The sequence below is a fragment of the Furipterus horrens genome, unplaced genomic scaffold (genome assembly GCF_987537825.1).
Source record: "Furipterus horrens unplaced genomic scaffold, mFurHor1.1.pri manual_scaffold_7, whole genome shotgun sequence".
Taxonomy (NCBI): domain Eukaryota; kingdom Metazoa; phylum Chordata; class Mammalia; order Chiroptera; family Furipteridae; genus Furipterus; species Furipterus horrens.
Window position 1 is genome coordinate 137,713,496 of NW_028327177.1, and position 23,149 is coordinate 137,736,644.

The 23,149-nt window shown below is 50.3% G+C and overlaps 1 protein-coding gene across 1 annotated transcript in view; it reads left to right on the top strand.

Moving 5' to 3' along the window:
* CDCP1 (CUB domain containing protein 1) overlaps positions 1–17,966 on the top strand; it is a 38,373-nt gene extending 20,407 nt beyond the window's left edge. The window contains exons 2-9 of the mRNA XM_090284621.1: positions 2,364–2,567; positions 7,888–8,250; positions 9,079–9,447; positions 10,781–11,002; positions 11,944–12,324; positions 13,591–13,953; positions 14,729–14,816; positions 17,157–17,966. Coding sequence (XP_090140747.1) covers positions 2,364–2,567; positions 7,888–8,250; positions 9,079–9,447; positions 10,781–11,002; positions 11,944–12,324; positions 13,591–13,953; positions 14,729–14,816; positions 17,157–17,589 — 2,423 coding nt within the window. The 3' untranslated portion in view covers positions 17,590–17,966. The remainder of the gene's footprint in view (positions 1–2,363; positions 2,568–7,887; positions 8,251–9,078; positions 9,448–10,780; positions 11,003–11,943; positions 12,325–13,590; positions 13,954–14,728; positions 14,817–17,156) is intronic.
* The last annotated feature ends 5,183 nt before the right edge of the window (positions 17,967–23,149 follow it).

Sequence of the window (23,149 nt, forward strand, 5' to 3'; positions counted from 1 at the left end):
CAGACACTGTTGAGGTCCTGTGGGTGCTACTCAATAAAGCAGGGTCCTGCTGCAGTTCCGTAGGAGGTTCACGTTTGGGTCATGGGAGGTGAGCACAAATGAGCAAATAACACGGTTCTCTGAGTCAGAGATGGAGCTGGGATGGACACACAGGAAGTACCGGCGACTGGGTGGGCGTGAGAGGAGAAGCTTAGGTGGCTGGTCAGGGAAGGTCTCTTGGAGGAGATGACCTTTGGGCTGGGACTGGAATGACAAAAAGGACCCAGCTCTTGCTAGAGAAAGCATTTTAGGAATGAGGACCAGCATGTGCAAAGCCCCTGCAGTGAGAAAGGGGTTGGTATGTTCCAGAAAGAAGGCGAAGGTGGCCGAGTATAGGCAGAGAGGGGTATATGCTGAGGCTGGAGAGATAAGAAGTCTCGCTCCATCAATGCAAACCTGAGTCATCGGGAAACGAAGTCACAGGCCCTGTGCTGGTGCCCTGGGGCTCTCTGACAGTCCCTGCTGGGCAGTCGCTGGAGAGGCTTACACTTGCAAGGTGGTTTCTCACCTGAGAAACCGGGGGAAATATTGGCAATTCCCTCACTTGTTCTCCTCGCTCGGGAAGCAAGGGGGAGAGAGATGTAAGATAAGAGGACATTGACTGAATTCCAAATATTTGGTCCCACCCAGCTGCTGGGCTCCGGGATCACAGGTCCACTCCTCCTCCCCTGCGTCGGGAGGGAAATGTGTTCAGCTCCGGTGCTGGTTAGAAGTTCTGGTAAAATTACAGCGCACGGCTGGTCAACACCTGGCAGGGACCCAAACGTCCCTCAGCAGGTGCGTGGGCAGATAACCCGTGGCCTAGCCAGGCAGTGGAACACTCCTCAGCAATTAAAAGGAACAAACTACCATCCATGCAATAACTTGGATGGACCTCACCACCATGCTGAGCAAAGAAGCCAGTTACAAAAGAGAGTATTTTGTTAGATTCTGTTTGTATCAGGCAAAACTACCTGATAGTTTTCTGGGGCCTGGAGTGCAGGTTGATTGCAAGGGGGTGGTGCCACAGGTACTTTGGGGGGTGATCTCATGTATCTACATTTGTCAGAACTCTTAAAACGAGTGGGTCTTTCTTAATACATGCAAATGATAGCTCAATAAAGTTGATTAAAAATATACATTTTGAAAAGGAGGAGGGAAAGCACAGCTGGAAAACAAAGAAAAGCTTTTGGGTGGGTTGCTGTTCATTGGCTAGACGTTTCCTGAGCGCCTTCCGTGTGCAGTTGCTGTAACAGGTACAGTCGTCCGTCTATATTGCGGTTCACTTACCACGGCCTCACTGTATCGTGGGATTTAAAAAAATATTATATTTGATAATTTATCACGGATTTTTCGCTGTATCGTGGGATTTTGCGGTACTGTACAGTAAATGCTAAAATAAATGTAAGGTTCCTACTTCGCGAATTTTCACTAATCCCGGGGGCATCTAGAATATAATACCCGTGGTAAGTGAGGGATCACTGCATTGACCATCTCTTGCTCCAGAACATAATGGAACAGAGGCACCAGCTACAGCCCCGTGGGTCTCTGAGCCCCCGGGGTCCCTCCCTGAGACCCACCTACAGATGATTGTCCCTCCATGCGCTGCCATCAGCCTCCCAGAGCCCCACAATCAGGACTCATCAGGGAAGGGGTGTTAGCCAACAAGGGGAAGAGTGGCTCTTCCCTTTTAGTCCGAGATGACCCAAAGATCGATAAAGCGAAGGGAATGGGAGAGAGATGGGGCTTGTTCATGAGTCGGGGCCCCATCCCGTTACTTTTCTCTAACTTTCCAAGTTTGGTGACATCATATATTTATTTCTAATTTCTGTAAAAGTTTTCCTACCCTGCACTACTCTATGAATGTGCATGTATGCTTGTGTGTACTGGGCATGCGAAGCACCCAGGGCAGGAGACAGCAGCTCTTTGCAGATAAACACGTCCTTCTACAGACAGTTTCTGTGTGTGGACTTCGGCCTGCAGTCATGTTAAGAAGAAATGTGGTAGTTTCTCTGATAGCTACTTAATTGCTATTTAATACAGACAGGGTATCTGAAAACATAGAGCTTAAGACATGTAGGATGTGGTATAGAGTTTTTCATTTTCAGAAAAACAAAGAGACCAAACAAGTGACGCATGTCAATGCCCAGCCCACAGTGGCCCAGTTCTTCCCCATTGATGAGGACGGCACTGGTATTTTGTGCCACCCCCCTCGTAGGCCGGGCGAAGGGCCACAGTTGGTCCAAGAGGAGAGGCCACCCTACCAGGACCAACTGAGGGGACGACAGCAGGTCTGCAGACCCCAGTCATCTTGCTCACTGCATTTTTCTTCCTTTCTTCCGAAGCTTTTGAGATTGGCCTGCCCCATGGAAGCGGCATCACAGTTTTGATAAAGCCTGGGACCCCACTTCTGCCGAAGAAGCCCTGTTACATCATGAGTAGAAAACTGACAACCGCGTTGCTCATCAGCTCTGGAGAAACAAAGAGCTTTTCCTTCACCTGCCAGAATCCAGAGAACCACTTCGTCATTGAGATCAAGAAGAATATCGGTAAGTACGCACTCCTGGATGGTTTGGCAGCCGGCCTCCGGGCTAGGGTGGGTAGGATCTGTTGTGCAACTCGGCGCTTTATTCAGCTCTGTACGTGTTGTATGTAGGTTAAATTGTTAAATCCCACAAACTGCCCTAGGAGTTCACAAAGAAAGGGACTTGCCTGAGATGGCACAGCCAGTAAGTAGCAGCAGGACCGGAACCCAGGCTCCTGAGCTCCAGAGCCTTGGCCTGTGACCACTGAGCAACACTGTCTCTGAACGGAGCTGTAGATCTTTAGGTCTGGGATGCTCAGTCTGATGTGCTAACGACTCCTCCGACTCCTCCGGCTGAAGTCCAGGGATTAGAGGATGAAAGAAAGGAAGGTTAAGAAGATAAAAGTAGAGAAATGGGTCCACAAAGTGCAAGGGAAAACGCAGCAGCTTTAGAGGCTGAGGGAGTTGGGTCTTGGCTTCAAGCTTTGGAGATACTGATCATGTGACCTGATCATGTGACTTCATACAAGTAACTTAACTCCTTTGTGGCTTAGTTTTCTAGTCCATAAAATAAGAGCCATTGTACCAACCAATAGGGTTGTTATGAGGATGAAATAAAATAATGGGTTGAGAGTATATGATGAACAAGAATTCAACAAACTATAGATAGTTGGTATTATTATTATTGAGAACGTGAGCTTGGGGCAGGAGATTGACATAAGGAATAATAATCAGAAAGAAAAAAGAAAATATATAATTTCCCAGTCACCTGAAGAAGGGCATGCCAGCCAGACACGGATGGAGGTAGTACCAACAGTGGGAACACTATTTGTGATCCAATCAGAGCCAGACTCAGAAAATTTCTTCTCCTTTAACTGAAAACAACTGAACCAGGTAATAGGTCACGAAGGAAGAAAAAAGAATAAAACAACCCTTAGGAGGAAGGAATTCGGAAAAATAAAAGGAGAAATTAAAAGTTTCTAAAAGCAGTTCTGAAACTGCGTTTGATAACTAAAACCAAGACCTGGTGTTTGATAAAGACCAATTACATTGACAGATCTCTGTAACTAGTCCCCTAGAAAAGAAAGAGAAAATATGAACATGCAGCCTTGAAAGTATAAATGTGGACTTAAGGACATATACAAAGGCGAGTTCTAAAATTGTAGGAGACTACAACATTATGATACTCAATGTGAAAATCTGAATGACATGATGATTTTCAGGAAAAATTTAATGGGCCAGGCTTACTCATAAAAAAGTAGCAGACCTAAAAAAAAAAAAAAAAAAAAAAAGGTAGCAAACCTGAATAAATAAATAATAATGGAGGAAATTTGGAAAACGTCCAAGATGGAGGAGAGCGAAGTTTGGGTTAGAGCTGTTTTCATAGAGGGTCCAATAGAACTTGAAGGAGCAGATAATTTCCATGATATTTAAAGCATTCTAGAGGAGGGTTGGCAGGCTTCTTCTGTAAAAGGCCAGATAGTAACACCTGAGGCTTTGTGGGCCAGATGGTCGCTGTCACAGGTATGCTGCTCTGCTGTCACCGCACCACGTCCCCATAGCTAATAGGTAAACAAAGAGGCAGCCCAAGTGCCAGGGACACTTTATGTGCCGTGACAGGTGTTTGGCTGGGTAGACCTCACGAGCTGTAGTTTGCTGACTCCTGTTCTGAGCACAGAAAGGGAAGTTGCAGAGTTCCTTATTTTATTTGGCTCTTACAACCCTGATGTCAAAACCTGCCAAGGCATTAAAAATCAGCAACAACAACAGTAAAAGCCCCATAGACCAGCCTGTTATGACTATACACACACAAAACAAATCCTAAGTTTATCAAGTTCAAAAAATGCATTAAAGGAGTAAAAGAACAAGAGCAGGGAGGCCTCACTGGGAGACTGGAAGGGTCATTCTGAGAAAAAACAAAACAAAACTATATATGATTAGCTGAAGAGATTATTTTACATGTGTTTAATACAACATTCTTAGTAAACCAGAACTAGAAGGACATTTTCTTAATCCAGTGAAGAGTCTCTGCCAAAACCAGACAGCAAATATCATTCAACAGAGAAGCGTTACCAGTGACGCAGGAAATGACATCAGGGTCCCCATCATGCATGCTATTGGACACCGTCATTCACAAGTTCTAGTTAACCATTTAGGAATCATCTCAGTAAAAACGTAGGGTGTATATGAAGTAAAATATAAAATTTTACTGGGAGACAAAAGAGGAGACATAAATAAATGGAGAGATGACCTGGATCCCTTGATGAAAATCTCAGTACTTTGAAATGTCAGTTCTCCTCCCAAGTCATCGGTCAGTTTGAGATGATTACAGTTAACATCTCAGTGAAGCCTTTACAGAGCGGAGGAAAATGTTGATACACTGAAGAATTCAGTGGAATGGTGTGTTGCTCTTCAAAGACTGAAGTAAATCTGCATATCTGATATGGAAAGGTAGTTTTGGTTTATTGCGAAGAGCACAGCTTATAGTAGGGAAACAGTTCAGTCCCACTTTATTAAATACACACATATGCACATAGGCACAGGTGCACACATGCACACACAGCCCGGAGTCTGGAGGGCTAAACACCAAAACGTTAACCTTATATTATTTCTGTAGTGGGGGTGGTGGTGGGCGGGAAGAGTGACATTCATTTTCTCTTTTCTGTTCCTCTATACTATCCTCTTTTTTTTTTTTTTTTTTGACGAGCATGCATTACTTTATAATCATCTTAGAAAAGGAAATCAAATCGGCTGATGTAATGTATGGCACTATTCAGTGAGAGAGAAAAAAATTACCCATGATTATCTTGATAGATAAGCATCCCACAGGTCAAGTGCTTGAATGCCTCAGGCTCTCAACCCTTGGATGCGACACAATTTACCGTCAAAACCCACGCTCGCAATTTTTGAAAATGATATGAAGATACTCATTTCTGAAATAATAAACCTTGACTCTAGAATTCAGTCCCGTGCTCTGCCTGCCCTCCTTTTAAAGATCTGTCCTGAGTAGGCATTCTGAAAGTTTCAAAGTTGGGTATCTCTCTTGTTACCGTTTCGAATAGTGCCATTAAAGTTAATAAAGTAGAAGGGTGTGTGGGGTGTGAATCTCTTCTGAGATGACAGTTCTCCATCCTCTACGTGGGAATCTTTAGCTCTGTAACAGTTTGGCCCTGGATGGAGAACAGAGACATGGAGGCAGGCCGGTCATTGCGGCTACTCTTCCCTGCGTGTCCATCCTCAAAACTGAAGCTCTTAGCAACAAATGAAAAAGTGCTAGCCCTGGCTGCTGTGGCTCAGTGGATTGAGCATTGGCCTGTGAGCTAAGTGTCGCTGGTTCAGTTCCCAGTCAGGGCACGTGACTAGGTTGCACGTCAGGTCCCCAGTTGGGGGCGCGAGTGAGAGGCAACCACACAGTGATGTTTCTCTTCCTCTCTTTCTCCTTTACCCCTCTCTAAAAATAAAATAAACAAACAAACAAATAAGTAAAATTTTTAAAAAGATGTGCTTACATACCCTGATTCTCCCGTGTTGCTGGCTGGTGCAGCACCATGGCTGAGAAATGGAGCCTCGTGACTCCAGGTTCTTGGTATAGAATTAAATAAAAATCTCTCAGGTCTCCCAGGCTTGTGCATTTTTAAAACATTTTCCAAGCGAGCCTGATGTGGAACCAGGGCTGAGAACCACCGCCTTAGTGGGCTTAAGTGCTCCCACAAGGGCGCAGAACCCAGCAGGAGCCACTCCATGTGGCCCTGGGCACGCTGGAGGTGTAGATGGAAAGCCACAAAGCCAGCTTTTAAAAGAAAAAAGGTGATGTATAGACAATGAAGTTTGCAAGAGCTCCTAAAAATAGGTACTGTCCTGACTGACACAAAGTCTAATTTTAGCCACACCCGTCACCCTATTATCTAACCCAGTTTTATGGGTGAGGTGATCCAGTTGGCAAGGACGCGGGCTGAGCAAACGTGGCCCGGGCCTCTGTCCTGGGACTGCGTGAACTGGAAATGCTGTGCTCACCCCCTGGGTTCTGGGGCTTCTTTGCAAAAAAGGAGAGGTTAGGTGTGGAGGACCTCAGGCGTCCAGTTCTGAACTTCTCCCATAATTCCATTTTGAGTTGGCAGTAGTTTTTTTTTTTAATTGATTTGAGAGAGAGACAGAAAGAGAAACATCGAGTCATTGTTCCACTGACTTCACGCACTCATTGGTTGATTCTCGTGTGTGCCCTGACTGGAGATCACACCAACAGCCGTGGCGTATTGGACAACGCTCTTAACCAGCTGAGCTACCTGGCCAGGGTTGGCAGTACCTTCCAGTACCCCACGGGAGCAACAGTGAAGGTTCGCAGGGTGTTAATCACATGGGCCAGAACCAATCCCACCTTTCTGGTTCCCGTGCCCGAGACAACAAAAGCCTTGCGGTTGCCTCACCTGCGGCTTCTGTTCCTTCTTGTACATGCTTTTCTCTTCTTCTTCCCCGACAGCAGTGTTTCTCCCTTTGTTTTAAAAGCTTAGAAAACAAAGTACATCAGAGGATGCCATTAGTTGTTAGCCTGTAAAAAAAAAAATCCAACAGGGTAATAAAATAGGAGCATTAAAACCACAAGGCAGGAAGAAACTGTGCCTCCGGGTTCCAGCCATAAAGGGGCTCCGTACGTTCTGAGTTAACTCGGTGTACTGATGAGTGTGTTGATGGGAAAACCAGTTTTCAAAGGTAGAGCTTGGCACTGCACCCTGAAAGTTGTGCAACTCTGGCTCCCAAAGCACAGGCTCCATTGCAGAGCAAAGGGCCACCCTCAGATTTCTGGGAAGGCCCACCAGTTGGACTGCACTGACTTCATCTGAAAACACAGGAGTTAGGAGGTAGCTTGGGTGTGGTTCCCTGGAACAGAGCCTGCGTGGGGATTTTTGTTCCAGTCCTTTGTCAAGAGAGCGCCCTCAGAAGCGCCCTGTGAAGAAGCGAGGAAAGCAGGAGAGAGCGAGGGAAGACCTAAACAAGGATGTGGGTTTAGCTCAAGTGTAGCTTCAGGCTGACGCACTTGAAGCCAGAAGGTCAGGCCCCCCCCCCCCATGCTCCCAACATGAGCTCTGATTGGCTGTGGACTGCTGCTCCCTGCTGGGATGGGCAGTGAAACCCCTCAGGTTTTTCTGGCCCCAAGAGGCGCCACCAGCCAGCTGAGGCACTTCACCAGAGAAGGGGGCATCTGTGCGCCACTGGCCATCAACACTCAGGCGACCTGGAGGAAGGTGTGCCCACTGGTGTGCTCCCAGAGAGTCTCCTAAAGAGGTAGGGAGGAGCAGTGAGTAGCCTGGTAGCATTTGTGACCAGATTGCTGTGTGACTGTGTTTCAGACTGTATGTCAGGCCCATGTTTTTTTGGGGAGGTCCAGCTGCAGCCCCCAACATCACGGTTGCCCACCCTCAACCGGACTTTCATCTGGGACGTCCAAGCGCACAAGAGCATTGGACTGGAGCTGCAGTTCTCCATGCCGCGCCTGCGGCAGATCGAGCCAGGGGACAGCTGCCCGGATGGGGTCACTCACTCCATCAGCGGCCGCATCGATTCCACCCCGGTCAAGATCGGGACCTTCTGTAGCAACGGCACTGTGTCCCGGATCAAGATGCAAGAGGGCGTCCAAATGGCCTTACACCTGCCGTGGTCCCACAACAGAAATGTCTCCGGCTTCAGCATCGCAAACCGGTCATCCATAAAACGTGAGCATGCCATGCCCTCCTGTTACTTGCCGAGGTTGAAACATAGAAGGTCACCCCTTTATCTAGGTCTTCTGTAAATGGCACAGGCCACCAACACCTGCTGCGGGCCCACCCTTCTCTGTTAACCTGGGCGGTGACTCCCTTTTCTCTGTCCTTTGTGACTATGAGGTTTGTTTTAAAGAAATGAAATGGGATTGATTCTACAGACCGATTGCGATCGCTCCTTTTCTAATTCCTTTGTTCTGTCTTCTTTTTCACATTTTCTCTAATGGTGACAGTGGTGTGAGAGCACTGGCTCACACTGGCTCACAGGAGCTGATTGTCACGTGTGCAGGAAGTGTGTGAGCCGTTGTGACACGGAGCCGTTCACATAAACTTACAAGTAAAACATAGTGGGTTTAGAAACAAAGGTCATAAACACTCAAAACTCACTGCCTCCTAATGACTTCACGGCACGTTCCTGTGTCTGTGCTCCTGAGGCTCTTTGTGCCGATTGTGTCTGTAGGCGACAATCCTGTGTGAGGAGGAGCTGCTGCCTTCTCTTCCCAAGGCCACGTTCAGTCATCTCATATCGGTAGCTTGAAATCAGCTATGGTGGGAGTATTTACACCAAGGAAGTAGGCGGACCCTACATATTAGGGCTCCCCCCCCCCCCCCCCCCGCTGAGTCAGTTATTAAACACTGACTCACAGACCACGGGTGTCTCCTCCTCATGCCACATCCAGACCCGCGGCTCATCCACCTTCCCCTCTCCTCAGCCCGCTGCCCCTCCGCCATGGACAGACAGGGCAGGGTCTAATCACCTGGTGTGGGTTCCCCTCCCAACAGGACTGTGCGTCATCGAATCTGTGTTTGAGGGTGAAGGCTCCGCAACCCTGATGTCTGCCAACTACCCGGGCGGCTTCCCTGAGGATGAGCTCATGACGTGGCAGTTTGTCATTCCCGCGTCCCTGCGGGCGAGCGTGTCCTTCCTCCAGTTCAATGTCTCCAACTGCGAGAAGAAGGAGGAGCGGGTGGAGTACTACATCCCGGGCTCCACCACCAACCCCGAGGTGTTCAAGCTGGCGGACAAGCAGCCCGGGAACATGGCCGGGAATTTCAACATCTCCCTGCAGGGCTGTGACCAAGACGCCCAGAACCCAGGGATCCTGCGGCTGAAGTTCCAAGTTTTGGTCCAACGTCCACAAAATGAAAGCAGTGAGTTAGCCGACCTTCCTTTCCCCTCCTCCTCTAGCACTTTCTTTCCTTCCTGGGCAGTCTGCTTGAGGTGAGGTTCCCTTCCTGTGTCTCATCTGCGGTTTCTGGACGGCTTGGACTCTGGACCCTGAAGGGCTGCAGGAAGTGCGTTGCTAGGCAGTGAGACAGGCTTATTGGTGAACGCATGTCATGTGTGTTCATTTTAACACAGCAAGAGGCTGCTGTCATGGGATTAAGTCTGGACCAGGATGGCTCCGGCGGCAGAGCAAAGGTCAAAGACATCCCAGATGGCGGGGAAAGACTTTTAGAAAGTCATCATAATGGGACCTTCCCTTCTCCCACTGCAGCGTGAGAGTACCCCGCCTCCCCCATCTCCCCATTCCCTCCCCAGCACCCACTGTTATCACGTTTGTATGTTTCCCCCCATCTGATTAGGGGGAGATAGTAACACTTTGTCTTCATTTGCTTTTTTCTTATTACAAGTGAAATTGCAAGTTATATAAGAACTCTTGGTATTTTGTATATTTGGACATTTATGTTTCCTTTTCTGTCAACTGCTCAGTCATTCCAGGCCACAAATATTTTCTCCCCTTGTGTCCCTGGTCCCTTAACATTATTTATGGTGCCTCTTGTCAGAAAGATATTTTAATCTTTTTTTTTTTCTGTTATAATTTGCATTTACTCTCCAGTACAATTATAAGGATAGTCTCTTTGTTTTTATTGTGGTGACTGCTTTGAGGTACTGGTCTAATTTTATTCTTTTACTGATGGGAAAGACAGTTCTCCTGGTCTAGCCTATAGAATAGTTCATCATCTTCTTACTTATTTGACGTATAGAGTCTGTGAATCCTCTATTCCTGCACTAATACCACATCGTTCTTAATTACCATTCATAGGAGGAGAGTATTTAGGCAAATGATGATAAATCTCACTTGGTTGACTATTATGCAGCTGCTAAGATTAATGAATGTTTAAAAAGATTAGTGCATATGAAAATGATAGTAACATAAGTAAAACTGTATAAAATAGTCAAGTAAAAGCTGAGTAGAAAACTTTATATTCGCTGTACTTTTAAGTAGCTAAAAATATGCAGGCATGTGAACAAGGACTAAAACGATGCTGAAGAAATGCAAGCTGTTAAATAAGAGCGGGAGAAATGCGACCCACTGTTTTTCCTTTTAAATTTCTTTTTAAGTTCTTGTGATGCTGCTGCCTTAATAGTAACAGAAGGTTCCCGGCGTTCCCCAGCCACGAGAGGTGTGGTGAAACCTCTGCCACTTCACGGGGTGGCCGCTGACCCGTTCTCACGCCCGTCCTCTGTGTGTGCTTCCAGATGTGACCTACGTGGTTGACTTGAGTAACGAGCGAGCCATGTGGCTCACCATTGAGCCGAGGACCTTCAAGCTGGGCCGCAGGTTTGTCCCCGGCTGCTTTGTGTGTCTGGAGTCTCGGACCTGCAGCACCAATCTCACCCTGACCCCTGGCTCCAAACACAAGATCTCCTTCCTCTGTGATGACCTGGCTCGCCTGTGGATGAAGGCCGAGACAACCATAAGTACGCTCCCCCCTGCCCCCGACACTGGTGCGCTCCTCCCTGCCCGTGGGCACCTCTCCCCGTCCTGCCCTGTCTTCTTGGTGGGGCCTACAAATGTCCCCCGCAGTGCCGGGTGAGCAGGGGCAACCAAGAAGCAAAGCGCAGTGTGGAGATGTGCGTCCTTGGGGCCCAGCAGCCTCAGTTGGAACATGCGTCCTTCACAAGGGCAGCGTGTGTCCCATGTCCGCGCTCACGTCTCCTCTGTCCAGCCTGCAGTTGCCTCCTAGTTGTGGCCGTCCCCGTCCTCTCCCGTCTGCACGCCATCTGCTCCCACGCTCACTGCCCACTTGTCTTCTCTCACATGAGACTCAGAGTCTTAGGGTCAAGACCTTTGACTTGTTCCATTTTTTATCCCTTTAGCCCCTAGCAGTGCCGAACATGTGCTAGTCATATAATAAGTGTGTGATGAATGGGGCGGGGCAGCCAAACCAGTAGTTGCCTCCCTGTGGGGCCTCCATCATCTCTGCCGTGCATGCCCCAGCAGTCTCTGCAGAGGCAGGAGCTGAGGCCACCCCATGAGGAAGTGGCAGAGCTGGAATGTGAGCCGAGATCAACTCCCCTCCCTGCTGTAGCCACCGCACAGACCTGCTGGCCTGCAGACAGGGACACGGGGCCCCAGGCCTGGGGGGAGGCAAACCTGTGCCCTGCGTACACGGCACTTAGCATCTAAGACACAGACACACAGGGGCGAGGCCCTGGCAGACAAAAGGTTGGTCTGCCAGTTCAGGATGAATATGAGGGCAGGAGGGGAAGCTAGGAGGGGAAGGCAGAAGCCACAGTGGAGGGTGCTGGAGGTGGAAAGACCAAAGGGAAAAGCCAGGAAGCCTCAGGTTGACTTGAGAGCTGGGAGGATGCTCTTCCTGTCTCCTCCCGCTTGGGTACCACGAGCTCCTCTTTTCCAGGCTGCATGGACCACCGGTACTGCCTCAGGAGGTCCTACTCCCTCCAGGTGCCAAGGGACATCCTCCAGCTGCCCGTGGAGCTCCACAGCTTCTCCTGGAGGCTGCTGGTGCCCAAGGACAGGCTCAGCCTGGCCCTGGTGCCGGCCCAGAAGCTGCAGCAGCACACGCAGGAGCGGGTCTGCAACACCAGCTTCAGCTACCTGGTAGCCAGCGCCGGCCCCGGCCAGGACCTCTACTTTGGCTCCTTCTGCTCTGGGGGCTCCATCCAGCAGATCCAGGTGAAGCAGAACATCTCGGTGACCCTGCGCACCTTTGCCCCCAGCTTCCGACAGGACGTCTCCAGGCAGGGCCTGAAAGTGTCCTTCATACCCTACTTTAAAGGTAAGGGTGTCTTTCACTCTGCCCCGTGCCCAGGCCCCCCTACCCTTTCCTGTTTGGGCATTCATCTTATTCTGCTTCTGTGGGGGTCTTAATCAAGTTGTCAATTTGAAGAGGAGATATGGCTGAGGGAGCTGATTTTCAGACAAGAAATGTGAAGGATTGTGAGTCCTGATGCTGACTTCACCATTAACCTAGCGTGGAAACTTCCGAGAGTTAGAAATCAGACAGTCTGACAGTGGGAGGCAGTGGCTGGAGGCAGCAGAACAAATAATCAGGTTGAGTCTGTTTTGGAAGCAGGCTGAGCATAAATTAGAATTAGCCACATACTCCCACGTCCTAGATTTTTAAGGTGGTAACCTCAGAACACTTCTGCAGACATTTTTATGATTCTGCTTTGAGAATTTAGGATGTAATACGCAGAGTACTGGGAAGGAATGCTGGGAGAGAGAAGAATCTAGAACTCAAGGCCCCTGCTCTCCTGGGAGGCTACAGCGATCTTCAGTGTTCCAGGCAGGAAATGAGGTCTAAATCGGTCATAAAAGTGGACTGTAGAACTCATTTTAAAAAGTCATCATCACCATTACAAGTTACTCTACGTGAGAGGCCATTTCAACATTGACCAAGGGCTTGACTTGATGTTTACTTCATGCTTTGGTTTTCGGAGGCATGAGCATGAGGGATAAGAATCTTTGGCCATAGGCCTAAGGGCAGTCTAGGCTGCTAGGCAGTTCCAGAACTCTTCCCAGAACCGGGTGGTTTTTTAACCTCAGAGACAGAAATCAGTAAGTAAACCCCCCACTGTGGTGCACAGATGAATGTTAGCCATGTTGAGGGCATTACTGAAAGGAAGCTGAGATACTGCGGGTTTGGCAAACTGGCCTTTTTTTCGCTTGTTTGTTTTGTGTGGGTGTTTTTTGTTTGTTTGTTTTTTGCATGAGACCTGAGCACCTGATTTGATGAGACTCTAATCCTTCACTGAAGGATACAGTAGGCATTGGTCACGTGTGTCAATTTAAATGTAAATTAATAGTAAAGAAGATTTAAGATTTAGTTCTTTAGACCTACCAAGCATGGGTCAAGTCTTCAACAGACACATGTGGCATGACCACTCGACGGAACGGGGCAGGTAAAGGACGTTCCCACCATTGCAGGGAGCTTCGTCGGACAGTGCTGGTCCAGACAGTTGTCTGTCTCCTGCAGTGTGACTTTCTCTCTCCATTCTGATTAAGCGACATGTCTGTGTGGCTTCTCTTCCCTTTCCTGCAGAGGAAGGGGTTTTCACAGTCACCCCGGATATGAGAAGCAAGGTCTACCTGAGGACCCCTAACTGGGAGCGGGGCCTGCCGTCCCTCGCCTCGGTGTCTTGGAACATCAGTGTACCCAGCGACCAGGTGGCCTGCCTGACCTTCATGAAGGAGCAGACTGGCCTGGTCTGCCAGACGGGGCGTGCGTTCATGATCATTCAGGAGCAGTTGTCCAGGACGGAGGAGATCTTCAGCCTGGAGGAAATGCTCCCCAAGCCAAGCGCCCACCATCACAACTTCTGGGTCAATATCTCCAATTGCAGCCCTGTGAGTGGCAAACAGCTGGACCTGCTCTTCCAGGTGTCGCTTACCCCGAGAACTATAGGTAAGGGCCTTCTGTGTCTTTCCAGAATGGTAATGCAGAGCGAATTGGTGGCTGAGGGGTAAGGAGCAAGCCTGGGAGGTGAGTCGGAAACATGGACTTGAGTCCTAGCTATCCACGTATCCATCAGCTGTCAGTTACGTCAGTAGTGCTGTGTAACAAAGTGCCCCAGGACTCAGTGGCTTAAAAACAGCCATTGTTATTGCTCACATGTTGGCTGGGCAATTCTGGTCTGAGCTGGGCTTATCAGGGTTCATTCACTCATGGGCCTTGGGCGGCTTCAGGGACTTCATTGATCTTGGTGAGGGGCCTTCTCACATGCCTGGGGCCCAGCCAACAGCAGCTGGATAACGGGGCTCCCTGGGCTCTCCTCTGCGTGGTCTCTTATCCTCCAGCCTAAACCTGCTCTCCTGGCAGAAGCAGAGAGGTCCAAGAGAGGCTTTGCTGCTCGTGTTTGTCCAAGTTCCATGATTTATTCCCTCACGGAGTCTCCACGCAGTTGGCGTGGGCTTGCTCACAGCACGGTGGTCTCGGCAGAGTCAGGCTTCTTACACGGTGGCCGACTCCCCCTCAGAGAGAAAGTGCGAGAAGCCGCCATGCCGCTCACTGGCCAGGCCCGGAGCCAGCACAGCCCCGATCCAAGAGGAAAGAGGGAATGAGGGAGCAGCATGCGGGGGCAGGGAGCGGAAGAGTGGGTGGCGGACGTCAGAGAGGACGTCTTCAAGTGTGTCACACGCCTAACCCCACACGTCTCCTTCCCTTGTGTCTCTGCTCGCAGACCTGACCGTCATCCTCATTGTCGTGGTGGGAGGCGGCGCCTTGCTGCTGTTTGCCCTCGGACTCGTCATTTGCTTTGTGAAAAAGAAGTAGGTGGAATTTCTCAGACTGTCGTCAGCTGCTCTGACGCCTCCTTAGATCACAGAGAGCTGCCGTTAATTGAGACCCTTTTTCTTGTTTCCCGTTCCCCTCCTCCGCCCCCCAAAATTAGTGTGAAATCATATCACCAGATAGGAGTTATGCGTGGAGCGGGGAGAAATCCCATACCTAGTGGGGGGAAAAGACAAAACAAAACAAAAATTCATGTGCGGTGACAGATTCGCCTGCTGTTTCTGTGCAGCTGCTCAGCACAAGCCCCCTGGGAACCGATTCCCGTCTGCTCATTAGACTGTGAGCGTCCCATGGGTGATCTTGGTGGGATAATGGCCACATGGGCCCCGACAGACCAGGCCTCGAAACCCGCTCCCTCTGTCGCCTTGAGGCACGAACGCAGACACCCGTAGCTTGTTCCCTCCGGTTTCTTAAACGAGCTGCTTTATGTATGTTTATTGGACGTTATACCAGCTCCAGAAGAAGCCAGTTTTGTGGGCAAGAGGAGGGAAGACCCAGTGAACTGACTCTGTGTCTTTCTACCCCCTCAGCCTGATAACTTCTGTATTATGAAAGGAAGGTGTCGACCTTTTTAGACAGAGTGCATGCTGCTACCAGATTTGATCAATTCTGCTCATATTTCCGATTAAAACCATGAGGGGAGGGGGAGATCAGTTTCCCTTAGCATGATTTGACCTTCCCCAAATTTCTTTTTTAGATTAACTGGGCCCATGGACAAATGACTGAAATGCCTGATAAGTAATGACACTGTCTAGAAATGAAATGTCTCAGCAGACAAGGAAGGACCTGCCCACCAGGGACACCCAGGGAGAGGCTTCTTCCCCATGAAATGGGGTTGCGCATAGGTCACATGGGAGGAAGGACTTTTAACAAAAAGCAGCATTCTGTTGTTTCTCCCAGGATATTTTCTTACAGTATGTGCCCCCCAGAGCGGAAGCATGGCATTAACCCGGGGCCCAGCTTCCTCATCAGGAGGGACTTAGGTGAAAGGCAGGTGCAGCCCTTGCCTCCGTCTCTGAGCTGCCCCAGTCTGGCCTGTGAATTGCCAGCCCCGGCCCTGCTGCGGGCGGAGGCCACTGGCTGGCCGACTTGCATAAGGAAGGCTCATCCATCCCCAGGTTGGTGTAGGAGGTGGACAGGTTCTGCGGAGAGCTTGAGGGAAGACAGCGACATTGAACTTGTGTATTACGCATGTATTTCTGAGGGTCTCCTGGGCACTAGGAGCTATGCTCAGTGCTGGGGCTACAATGATGAGCCAGGCGCAGGCCCCTCTCCCTCCGCCCAGGGGGTGCAGGGACTAAAAGAGGCAGGCAGATAGAGCGGCAATCCCGCCACCCTGTGAGAAGAGCTTTGGTGGGGACAAGGAATGGCATCCATCACAGGCTCCAAGCCGGAGCCTTGGGAACCCGCCATCCTGGCCAGAGTCTCAGTGTGACAAGCTAAATGTACTAGATTTATTTCTACCTCAGAAAAGTACAATTAGCGAGCCGCCAGCCTGTGCATTATATGACCCATTATGTTCATTGAGATAATGTTCTCCCTTTGAATCAGCAGTTGGCTAAAAAGGCAGTCCCCCCTGCTTTTGGTTCATGCAGGTGGAAGGCGCAGCTTTTTCCATAGCAGAGAGTGCTAATGCCCGTCCATGCCCCAGTACCAAGGAACATTGCAGACCAAAGGTTAATGGTGTTATTGAGGCACCCTGGTACACCAGCCTGAATTTTGTCCTCTTTTTTAGTTTTTGTTCCCCTGTTGGAGGTTATTGCTGAAGGAACCAGGTCCCTCTGTAAATGCTCAGTTCTGCTGCCTCCAATTCAGGCTTAAAACAAAGAAGCAACCTGCCATCCTGAGTCTCATGTGTTATTGTTTAGAATCTAAATGGTCAGAGCTCTTATCCATCGAAGAGCGGGATGGAGCATTAGCTACGGGCAAAGGGCTGGGAGTGGTAGAAGGCTGGCTCAGGTAAGCCCGTGCCTGATGTGCTGGGCTGGGCCCCCTCCCCTTTCTATTAGGAAAGGGGGATTGTCGGAGGTCCCCGCCGTTGAATGCTGTGCATCTATCAACGTGAATGCAAGCGCAGGGAGTGTTAAAACTACCCTGTCTATACCACTCTCTACCCCCTGTTTCCACCTAGAAAACTAGAGGCAGAAACTGGTCCCTTTTAAGTATTCACTGAGGAGAGCAGTTTCAGGTTCAAATGCTAAGTGGTTTGTGGGGGCACGGGGTCAGAACCTTGAAGGATCTGAGGTCCAGCAGGGATGGACCGTGGTGCCCATCTAAGGTCATTGTCTTCCTGACTCCTGCCTTGCTCCCTCTCGCAGTAGGAAAAAGAAGATGAACAAGGGCCCGGCTGTCGGTATCTACAATGGAAACGTCAATACCCAGATGCCGATGCAGCCAAAACAGTTTCACAAAGTACAAAAGGACATTGACACCCACGTGTATGCCGTCATCGAAGACACCATGGTATACGGGCATCTGCTGCAGGATTCCGGCGGGTCCTTCGTCCAGCCCGAGGTGGACACCTACCGACCCTTCCAGGGCCCCATGGGGGACTGTCCTCCCTCCCCACCCCCCACATGCTCCAGGACCCCAACGGCAAAGCTGAGTCCTGAGGAGCCATCCCCTGGCTTCGGTTCTGAGTCTGAGAGTGAACCATATACCTTCTCCCACCCGAACAAGGTGAGCGTGAGCAACGGGAACACAGACATTCCCTTGCTAGACGCCCACGAGCCAGAGGAGACTGGGGAATAACTTGGACCCATCCCAAAGACTTTGCATGAAGCGGGGCACTGAGACGCCCTGTGTGGCGCCCAGCAGAAATCCTAAAGAAGAGGACTCATATGGAAGGAACATCAGGGGTTTTCCTGGACACCACCAACTTCTCATTTCCAAGGGGACTCATTCTGTTGATGAGACGCTGAAAAATGATGAATTCTGGTCTGGATACAGTTATCACTGCTCATGTCTTTTTAAACTCAGGTTGGGTTGTAAACCAGGCAGTCATGAGAGAGAAGTGCAGGTCACCCAGTACAGGGTTGCAACAAGTCCTGGATTTGGATTTGGAACCTCTTGGGGGCGGGGAGGGCATAATTTTGCCAACTATACCTTCCTGCCACTGCAGGAGAGACTACAAAATGATCCATCCTGCCGGTGTGTTTTGTTTAGCCGACAGAATCTTTTTTAAGAATCGATTGCTAACATTAAAAATGATAAAATGTTTACATAACAATCCAGATCAGAAGATCTGGCCACGCTGGTGCTCGTATTCTCACCCAGCGACAACTGGCTGCATTGAGGGGCAGCGCCACCTTCAGCTGGGGCATCTGGTCTACCACTTCCCCACCGCACCCACCACTTTCTCTGTTGCTGTTGATCAGTTCCCCCGCAGGGTTGCTTTTCTCCCAGTGAAATGAAAGGTTTGGGACCTATATCACCTGTCAAATGAGAAGACAGGCCTCGAGGCTGGTACGTGCCTCAGGAAGGTTTTTACACACAGCCCACACCCCTCATTTATTGTAATTACCTGCCCAGCTCCTGTGGGTGTTTGTTTGCCTTTGTGGGCCCTGCTCTCACCCAGGAGGAGACAGATTGTGTTGTGGCTTGTCAGCACAGTCCGAAGTTCAATATTTCTGTGGCAAAGCCTCCTCTGCAAAGTAAACACGTTTCATTGAGCTCAGTGAATTCACCCTGGAAATGCACTGGCCAAGACTTGTTCACAGGCTACTTGGACTTCCTTGAAAGGAGTTTTGCAGTCTCCTCAACGGTGTGTAGCCTAAGGCCTCTTGAACTCTTCCCAGCAGGAAGCGCTCGTTGTTCTGAGTGGTTTTCCTTGTGCCCTTGGTGCTGTTACGGCACCTTTCCCTTCTCAAAGGCTGGCTCCTGCCCAGTGACCCCGCCTCCTGGCCTCTTCTGAGGGTCGCTGGGTTGGTGCTCTGCCTTCCGCCCCAAAGTGTGGCTGGCCGGCCATCTTTGGCGTGGCTATCTGTCACCACACACGTCACCTTTAATGACAAGGGTCCCACATGGCCATTTTCTTTTAACTGAGGGCCTTCCCAAGACCCCAGGGGTTCTGAAGATGTGCCTCCTGGAAGGAGCCGGCCCGACGTACTTACGGCTCTTTAAAGCTCAGGCCCCACTTATGTAAACTATTTTGGGGTCACTGGAAACCAGTCAGATGCATTTCTTGAAGCCTCACGCTGGGGCTGCCGCTGCCCGGGCTGCCATAGCTGTGAGGAACCTGGCTCAGACAGGACCCTGATCTAATGCTGCAGTCACCTTGCACGGGAGGGGCAGGTCTCCAGGAAGAGAAGAGGAGGGAAAGCATAGGTCCATGGGACAGAACCTTGGTCACCATGAGTGGACTGGTTTGTATGGATCTGCAATGCTTCACTGGAAATAATTTATTTGTTGTAGATACTTTTTTAGGTATCATTTTATTTCCTATGCTTTTTAAAATAAACAAATGTACAAAAAAAAAAAAAAGTGGGCATCAAGTTGTTTAAATGCTTTAGTTACTTGTCCCTGGTTCAGCTGCGGCCCCATGTTTCTCAGTGGTTCCCTGGGAGAGACGCAACGTGGGCTCAGCACATGCTGTCTTCTCTGTGTCAGCGGTGCAGGAGGCTGTGCTGTGAGCTGCCAGTCGGTCACTCGGAGGCCAGAGCTCGTCCTGTTCTATCTACTCTTGTTGAGGGACCATGAACCCCCCTCTGTGTGGCCACTCCCAATACCTGACCCCCACAGAGGCCTGGGGCCACCTTCAACGGTGACCACAATTGAGCTCAAGCCCGGTGGAGGTCACCAGCCGCTGGAAGAGAAGTAAAGGTGGGGAGGTGAGGGGAGCCCCAGATGGGCCCGACCCCCATGCGCTTGGAGAGGAGAACAGATTATTTCTGCATAACAAGTCACCCCAAACCTTCGTGACTCCAGAACAATCGGTTATTTTGCTCATGAATCTAGTGTGAGCAGGGCATAGCAGAGATGAAAGCTGGGATTCCTCATCCCATGGACCCCTTAAAGGGCTTTTTGGGGCTTCCTCACAACACGGTGGCTGGGTTCCAAGAGCCAGTGTTCCCGGAGTGAGAAAGTCGGAGCTCCCAGTCTTTAGTCTATGGATGGGCACATCAGTCAGAGCCCACCCAGATTTAAGGGGAAGAAGCAAAACCCCCACATCTCAGCGGGAGAGAGGAGTCAAAGAATTTGCAGGCATCTCTAATATGGTACAGCAGGACTAGGCAGGTCAGAGCCTCGTGTCCCTGTGTCCCTGCCCTTGGAGAACACTGACCATATCCACATCTGGGCCACATCCCACCTCTGACTGTTCTTGTCCTGGATCCTGTTCTTGGACCTCAAGCTTCAGTCTTTGGACTTCTGGTCTTTCATCTCTGCACCCTGCCCCGTGGGGTTGCAACCATGTCCTCTGTTCTATGATGATAACGCCGCAGACCCTAGCTGGTACCTACCTGGCGCCAGCCCCATGTTCTCGCTGCCCAGTGTATCTCTCCACTCATACCTCATGCACTTCAACCCAAATGCTCCAGCGGTAAATTCATTCTTTCATCTCTTGCCCTAAATCTTCTCCCTCTTTCATGTGAGTTCATTTCCTGACTCTGCCCCCAATTAGCTGCGTGCCCTTGAGTGCGGTTCTTTATTCTCAAATGCCCACACAAGATTAAATCTTCGAAGGTCACTTTCATCTCTAAAAGGCTTTGATGCCTCCAGTCACCCAGGCCCACAATATTGGACCCAACCTTTGCTTCATCCCTGTCTGTCACTCACCCCGATTGCTTTCATTCTCCTACCCAGCCTCCCCCTCCTTATACCACTCACTTTCCATCACGTGACTCCCTTGCTCTGAAATCTGTGCCTCTGAGAGGTGTCTCTCAGACCAAAGTCCTCAATCTCCTGCTGAGGTATGTATACCACCTGGCCCTCCTTATCTCTGGACCTCTCCCTCCACCCAACCCCCCGGCCTCAGAGCTCCATCCCAACACCACTTCAGTCCTCAGGGCTCATCAAGGACACTCCTGCCCACTATTTGGTCATGCCCCAGTCCTGGACCACTTCCCATCAAAAGCTGCACTCCCTCCTTATGAAAATCCTACCGCCACTTCAGAGTCCATCACAAGCCCACTTCCTCCAGGAAGCCCTCCAGTCACACTGAGCTCTCCTTCTAAATGCCAATGGTCCTTACAGTGCCTAACACTGCTTTTAGGGACATTAGTTTCCGTACTTAGAAATTTGTACTTGCAAGTCTTTGTCTAACAAGATGATACTGTTCAGTCACTCAGATAGCTTGGAAGTCCTGGGAACTCTGAGGCACTCCCAAATTTCAGATTCTGCCTTCTGCAGAAAGGCAGAAGGCGGACACCTTGTTTCTTGGAAGTAGCCAGGTGAGGTCTATGAACACAACTTGATTTTTTATCTACAATGTCTGCTGAGCCACCCTGAGCCTCCTGCAAAGGGCGCCACCTGGTGGTGGGCACTCAGTGGGACGGGAGAGCTCTTGCTCAGCTGATGCATATGGCGGAGGTGGGGACTTAAGGAGGGGTGTTGGGGTGAAGACTCACCTCCTGCAGCCTCAGACTTCTCTGACAAGCCACTGCCTTGGGCACACTTGCTGGCTCGCTGTGAGCAAGGCTTGGCTGCGGCCTGGGAACCAGGTGCTGGAAGTCAAGCCCCAGCTTCAGCACTGTGGGAACAGAGGTGAGTTACCAAATACCTCCAAGCCCGTTTGTCATGTGCGAAAGGGAGCTCGAAGGACCTACTTCCCTGTGTTCTTTGTAGAGAATAAATGAGATTCTGCATGATCTGAGTTGGAGTTCCTCCAGAGCAGATCCTGAGAGATTCAGAAGTAGTTTATTTGGGAGGTGATCTCAGGAAACACCACCTGAGGGGGTGATCAGCAAACGTGACTTATCCCGCAAGTGTGCTGCCACGGGTGGCCTGGGCTGTCTTTTATTTATTACCCGGCCTGGGGTGCTGGAGCTGGGATATTTCTCCATCAAGTTCCATCAGCCCTGATTGAGGGCTGTTCCTGGGGTGCCTTAATTGCTCAGCACTTCTGACTTATTCGGTGCCTGGGCGTCGTGGGCTAAGACAGATTCAGAAATGAAGGCATTTGGAAGTCGGGCCAATATTCACGACCGTGGTCAGTGGAGAGGGCCTAAGGTAGGGAAATACCAAAATCTTCTATATGCATATTTGAAGATTCTCAGGGCAGAGTGGAACGCTAGTAACATCTCAATAAATAGCGCTCCAATCCAACGCACCCTAACCGTCTCCACCAAAGTGCGACATGGCTGATAAACAGAAAGGGGCACAGACAGGCTGTATGCTGTGGGGAGTGCCAGGCAAGAGCAGCTGTATGGCAGGCGTTTGATGTCCCCTGTTTCACAGATGACGAGCGTATGCTTCCTGAGTGTGGAGTCTTGCCATGGTCACGGGTCCCATCACGTCTGGGTTGGTCTCCCAGGGGGCGGGTGCTACTGCTCCCACTCCCGCCTGTGCCGGGATCGTAAAGAGTTTTCATCCTGTGCCTGAATTAGAATGCTCTCTCTGAGCCCAGCCATGACTGTGCAGAAATTTGCTTCCTCTGTAAAATGTCAAGGCTGCATCTTTTATGTTCTGCCCTGGGTCTGGGCACCACAGCATCCAAGGCCCCGGGGCTGCCTCCAAACCCTGAGATGCCTGGGGAGTCTCGGAAGCGTGACAGAAGGAAGAATTCTCAGTGGCAGGAGGGAGCAAGGGAGTGGTTTAATCATTTTTTCCCTGCAAGACCCAGGCCTGAAAGAGAAAAAAAGGGAACGGGGCTGGGGGAGAGGGGGACAGGGAAACGTCCCGTCCCTTTCGCTCATTTCCGGTCCTGCCCCCATGGCCCGTTAGAGCTTGTCCGCTTGTGGGACCTGCTTCAGGTCGGTCCACCAGGAGCCAGAAGCCCAGGGCCCCAGTGCCAGCGTCCCAGTCAGCTCTCCCTCCTGAAAGCCACTGCCGCATGCGTCGGGGCTGGTGACCAGGGAAATAGAACCCAAGGTCCCTCTTTCGCGCTGCGCTAGCATGAGAGCAGCCTGAGTGAAAGGGGGTGGGCGGGGCTTGCCACGAGGGGGGCGGGGCAGCCACAAAGGGGGCGGGGAACCATAATTCCCACAGGAGCTGTTTGTGGGTCACTCTACTGGGTAGGATACTAAATCCATCTTTTGTGGCCCCTGTTGAGTCCTCGGTTGGAGCTAAGTAAGCCTTTCCTTTACTATTATTACTTTTAGAAATACAGCTTTGTGGTAACATGTATACCATAAAATTTGCCATTTTAGCTATT